Below are 6,143 nucleotides of genomic sequence, written 5' to 3' on the forward strand. Positions count from 1 at the left end.
TATTTTTCATTGCCAAAGTTTGGCAATTATTTCTCACTAGACATTTTTTTTTGGTTCCCTAAAAGGATGAAGCCAGATATTAGATGAAATACATATCATATTCATAAAAGGAAATCATAATTTTTTTAGGAAAATTGGCAGAGGAGTTTAGATAAATTGGCTTCCTTTTTTAAATTAATGATTGTTGTCATATTAAATGGGTTATTAGTTTTTGAGAGTCCTTTCATTATTAATGAGATTGTAGATGTTAAGGATACATTTATAATTTTGGTTGAATAGATTTAGTTGGGAGTATAAAGAACTGTTATATCCCTATATTGACAATAAAAATATTTATATTTTTAATGTGGAGATTTAGCCATTGATGCTCAATTATTTGGTTCCATAAAAAATTATAATTAAAAAAATTTAAATAACTTCGATCTAGAATAATTTATTTTATTTTTAATGTCTAATAGTGTTTTATTATTAATATTTAATAGTAGTTTAGAAATCTATTAAAAATAGAATTTGCATACTTCTTGAAGATTAGTCATCTTCTCATTCTCAGTCATTCATTTCCATGATTTTTTCTATTAGCCATCTCTTTGCATCCTCACTATTTTCATCTTCAGCTACAAAATAATTTAACTATAATTGAGAAGTTATAATTTGTTTAATAATTACAAGTAAATATAAAATTATTTATTATTAACAATTATAATTAATATTTTTTTTTTTTAAATTATAAATTTAAAATTGAAGGTTGATATTGTTTGAGCCGATTCTTGATTAAACATGAAGAAATTGTTAGAAATTTGACTCACATATTAAAAATATATATTTGAAGAACAATACAAAAGTAAATCAGCCAACCAATCATAATTGAACAAAATAATTTGAATCCACGAGCTATGCATATGCTTTCTTTCCTACACTTCTTCCATCGTCATTTCAATCCTTACCACTAGAAAATGCGCTTGCAAATCTTTTAACTGTTTTGTTTTTTTAATAGTACAAGCCAGATTTATATTTAATATAATATAGATGCAATATATTGTGTGAATAGCTCCACCTTTGCACTATTACCTGCAAACTATTGTGTGAATAGCTACACCAAACCTAACACTGATGTAAACATATTTTCTACATCAATTAATTTGAGAAGATCTATATCACATTTCTCACACATTTGACCGTATGAATTTCAATTTTTTTGTCACCCTTTTCAATTTGAATGCTATTGTCTTTGCTGTGTGGTAGTTGGGAAAGATAACAAGAACACGTAGATTACAATGTGAACATTTACGATGCCTCAAATTAGCCGTCTCTTTGCATCCTCACTATTTTCATCTTCAGCTACAAAATAATTTAACTATAATTTATAAATTATAATTGTTTTAATAATTAGAAGTAAAAATAAAATTATTTATTATTAACAATTAAAATTAATAATTAAATAATATGATTATATATTTAAAATTGAAGATTGATATTGTTTGGCCCATTTTTTATTAAACATGAAGAAATTGTTGAAAGTTTGAATCACATATTAAAATATATATATATATATATATATATATAAAGAGCAATACAAAAGTAAATCAACTAACCAATCATAATTGAACTAAATAATTTGAATCTACGCGCTATGCATATGCTTTCTTTCCTACACTTCTTCCATCCTTACAATCCTTACAACTAGAGAATGCGCTTGCAAAATTATTATTTTTATAATATAAGCCAAATTTATATTTAGTATAGATGCAATATATTGTGTGAATAGGTACACCAAACCTAACACTGATGTAAACATATTTCCTACATCAATTAATTCGAGAATATCTATATCACATTTCTCACACATTTGACTGTATCAATTTCTTTTTCATTTCTTTTTCTCCCTTTTCAATCTGAATGCTATTGTCTTTGCTGTGTGCTAGTTGGGAAGAACAAAAAGAACACCTAGATTACTATGTGAATATTTATGATGTCTCAAATTATTCCAAGCAGCTGAAAGGAAAAATGCAGGCTGCAGCAAAGTACAGATTTTTCTTCTCAAAATTCCTAATTTCGATTAATTACCACACCGATTTATTAGGTAAGAGAAACGAGAAATAAACGGTCCAGACAAGTACTTTTTTCTCCTCATCCCCATTCTTCCACCTAATTTCTACACAGCTGTTTGGCCCTATTCTGGAGTCCGTTGTTCCACGCAATTTAGGACAGTAATAAATTATGGATCAAAGTCATACTATTCCAGAGCCCTATTCTGACTTATTAGCAGTGATAAACCGAGTTTCCTCCTTGGTAAGATTTGCGTTTTAGTTTGATGTTTAGACGTTCGTTGCTCTAAAGAGTATTATTAGTATTCGGCCGATATTTTCGGTCTCGCACATATATAAGTGCATACACCGAGGGCTTCCAAATTCATTTAGATTCGAGAACAAGAGATTTTGAGTCTTGAGATTGTCCTTCTCAAAGGAAATGGAATACATGATATTGTCTGTAATGTTGATCTTGCTCTTTCCATTCTCAACACCACTCCTCCAATCTCATGCTCCTCCTGACCAGCAATCTCTTTTGGCATTCAAAGCTGCAATCACATCTGACCCCAACAATTCCTTAGCAAATTGGAATACAAACGTTTCAATGTGCAATTGGACCGGCGTTACTTGCTCTCCTCATGATTCGCAGCGAGTGGTTCGCATAGATCTACGAAATATGAGTTTAAGGGGTGTCATTTCTCCAGCGCTTGGGAATCTCACGGCTTTGTTCGAACTGGATCTCCAGTTGAACTATCTGCATGGGAGTATTCCTGATGAGCTAGGCAATTTGGCAGGCTTAGTGAATCTTATCTTGCCTGGAAACTACTTTACAGGTACAATTCCACCCTCTATGACAAACCTCTCCGCCTTAGATCAACTGGACTTGTCATCCAATTTCCTCCATGGTCCAATTCCTCCTGAAATAGGCATGCTCACAAAATTACAGTTCCTTTACCTCTATTCTAATAACTTGTCAGGCAGTATCCCACCCTCCGTAGGAAGCTTGTCACACTTGGTTGTTTTGCAATTGCTAAACAATACTCTCACAGGTCCCATTCCACGTGAAATAGGGAATCTCACGCAACTAGAGCACCTCGTACTCTATAACAATCACTTGTCAGGAACTATTCCGTCTGAACTCGGGATGGTCGTCAATTTGCAAAAGCTTGTACTTTGTGATAACCATTTGTCAGGAGCTCTTCCTTCAGAATTGGGAATGCTTGTCAATTTGGAAGAGCTTAATCTATGGGGAAATAAGCTTAATGGGAAGATACCAAATTCCTTGGGAAATTGTTCCAAACTCAAAGTCCTTAACCTAAGGAACAATCAGCTGAGTGGATCTGTGCCTAATGAGTTGGGAAATTTAGCCTTGCTTGAAAAAATTGTATTAGAGCACAATCAGCTAGTCAGTAAAAGAAATATCCCTCTGCCTTTTCTCAGTGCTCTCACAAATTGTTCCCACCTACAATATATCAAAATGTCATACAACCATTTCGGTGGTATTTTGCCTCCATCCATAGGCAACCTTTCTTCGAATCTCTCCATCTTTGATTTTGGGAACAACCAGATAAGGGGAAACATACCTGAACAAATTGCCAGTCTTACCAAATTAACCTGGTTGAGGCTAAGTAATAATCTTGTAAGTGGCTACTTGCCATCTGGTCTCAAAAGATTATATAAGTTGGAAAGATTGGATTTGAGCGGCAACAGCATAGGAGGAGGCCTCCAAGAGGACATTGGCCAGATGAAAAGTCTTGGGGAGTTAGATGTTAGTAGGAACAAGCTATCAGGAAGAATACCTGGCTCTCTTGGCAGACTTCAACAGCTAAGGAGACTTCTTCTCCACCACAACCATTTCTCCGGAGAGATACCTTCTGGTTTGCAAGAATGTCCAAACTTAGAACTTGTCGACTTCTCTCACAACCAGCTTAGCGGAAATATACCTAGAGAAGTTATGACAAGTCTTGGAAATGTTCAGTTTTATCTGAATCTTTCATGGAATTATCTACAAGGGCCTCTTCCTGTGGAAATCAGTAAAATTTTAAATGCTCAAGCCATAGACATTTCTTGTAATAAGCTTCACGGAATGATTCCGTCATCTCTGGCAAACTGCTTAGCACTGGAGCATCTCAATCTCTCTCACAATGCATTTGAAGGTCCGATACCGGACGCACTTGGCAAGTTTAAAAATTTGGAATCTATTGATATTTCCTTCAATTTTCTGTCAGGTCGGATACCTAAATCTCTTACAAAAATGAAAGTGCTTCGTTACTTGAATGCTTGTTACAACAATTTGTCAGGTGAAGTTCCAGCAGAAGGGTTGTTTTTAAATAACACATTGAATGCATCATTTATAGGAAATGCCGGGCTCTGTGGTCCACAAAAATACTCGGTGCAAACATGTCCAAATCAGAGTAAAAGAGCGCAGTCACTGCTTACTAAAGTGATGTTATCAGCTGCTGGAATGATTGCATTTTTACTGTGTGCTTCAATCCTGGGAATAGTTTGGTGTCAGAAATATTCATCACGTCAATTTGATCTTCCAGACTTCATGTTTGGAAGGCTGAGATATCCAAAGTTTACATATCAAGATTTGGTCAGTGCTACAAATGGATTTAGTGACACAAATTTTCTTGGTGTGGGTAGTTTCGGATCAGTTTTTAAAGGAATTTTAAGAGATGGTATGGTAGTTGCAATCAAAGTTCTCAATTTTGAAAATGAAGAACTCCAAAACAGTTTTAAGAGAGAGTGCAAAATCTTGGCGACGACCCGACATCGAAATCTCATTAGAGTTGTAAGTGCATGTTCATACCTTAAATTTAGGGCTCTGATTCTTCAGTTTGCTACGAATGGGAGCTTGGAAAAGCATCTGCATCCTCAAAGTAACGAGGAGGAGGAGGATTTGTGTGAGCTCAAGATTGCTGAATATTTGAACATTGCTATTGATGTGGCCCATGGCATGGAATATCTACACCATGATTGTCCTATCCAAGTTGTTCACTGCGACTTGAAACCTAGCAATGTGCTTCTGGATGCAAACATGACTGCCCTTGTAACTGATTTTGGTATTTCGAGATTGGTTGATCCTGCAAATTCAATTGATTCCTTCACCAAATCAATTGCCATGAGAGGATCTATCGGCTACATTGCTCCTGGTAAGTTATTTTTTGTTAGACTAATATTCTAAGTATTTCTCTTTGCAAAATATTATTGAGAACAAGATGATCAACTGTATCTGTTCCTTTCTCAATTACAGAGTATGGATTGGGAGTGAACATTTCTACAAAAGGGGATGTTTATAGTTATGGCATTCTCTTGTTAGAGATGGTCACAAGGAAAAGGCCAACTGATGCCATGTTTACTGATGACCTGAACCTTCAGAAGTGGGTAAGGTCATCTTTTCCAGGGAGAATGGCAGACATTGTTGATAAGAGATTTTTAGAGAAAATGCAGGTGGAAGACAATGAGTTCCTTCTTTCTTTCATACATATTGGCTTGCTATGCACAACTGTATCTCCTCAACAACGACCGACCATGAGAGATGTAAGAAACGCATTGGAGGTTGTAAGAAGTAATTTGGCTGGAGGTACAACATCAACTTCCAATTTAGCAAGGACCATATCAGATTTGCTACTCAGTGCCGGTGCTAATGCAACGCAAGGAGCTGTTTCTGCAAGTGAGAGCTCTACGTATTAGCTAGACATACATACATCAAATATATAAATTTGTTCTCTGGTACTTTTCTCTGCAAAATTGTAATTTCCTTATATAAAATTATATTGCTAGTCATGTGATAAAAACATTCAGCTGTCATTGAATTAAATAATTCTCTATTTAATTTTTTAACTTCCCTATAATGGTCCATAACAATTGGTGGTGTTATGACAAGCTTAGGTTATTTACATTTGATTTTATTCAGCAACGTGACATGTTATAATGAAGTTTATTCATGATAACAAGAAATAATGTTTTACATTTACAGGATTTTCACTTTTCAAATTATGTTTTCCTTGTTCAGGTTGGGAATGTGGCCGTGTTTTCATTGTTGTGTTATTAAAACCTATGCCAAAGATTGCAAAATAGACTGTTGCTGCAATAGATTATATACCTATAGCT

The 6,143-nt window shown here is 34.6% G+C and overlaps 1 protein-coding gene across 1 annotated transcript; it reads left to right on the forward strand.

Annotated features, from left to right (window-relative positions):
• Positions 1–2,703: 2,703 nt before the first annotated feature.
• On the forward strand, positions 2,704–5,723 carry LOC149530919 (uncharacterized). Its single transcript, XM_089809953.1, has 4 exons — positions 2,704–3,076; positions 3,221–4,255; positions 4,328–5,182; positions 5,284–5,723. The coding sequence occupies exons 1-4, from the start codon at positions 2,704–2,706 to the stop codon at positions 5,721–5,723; spliced, it is 2,703 nt and encodes a 900-aa protein (XP_089666079.1).
• Positions 5,724–6,143: the final 420 nt, after the last annotated feature.

Source organism: Cupressus sempervirens, chromosome 11, assembly GCF_028749045.1.
Source record: "Cupressus sempervirens isolate cs-2001-9-10 chromosome 11, ASM2874904v1, whole genome shotgun sequence".
Taxonomy (NCBI): domain Eukaryota; kingdom Viridiplantae; phylum Streptophyta; class Pinopsida; order Cupressales; family Cupressaceae; genus Cupressus; species Cupressus sempervirens.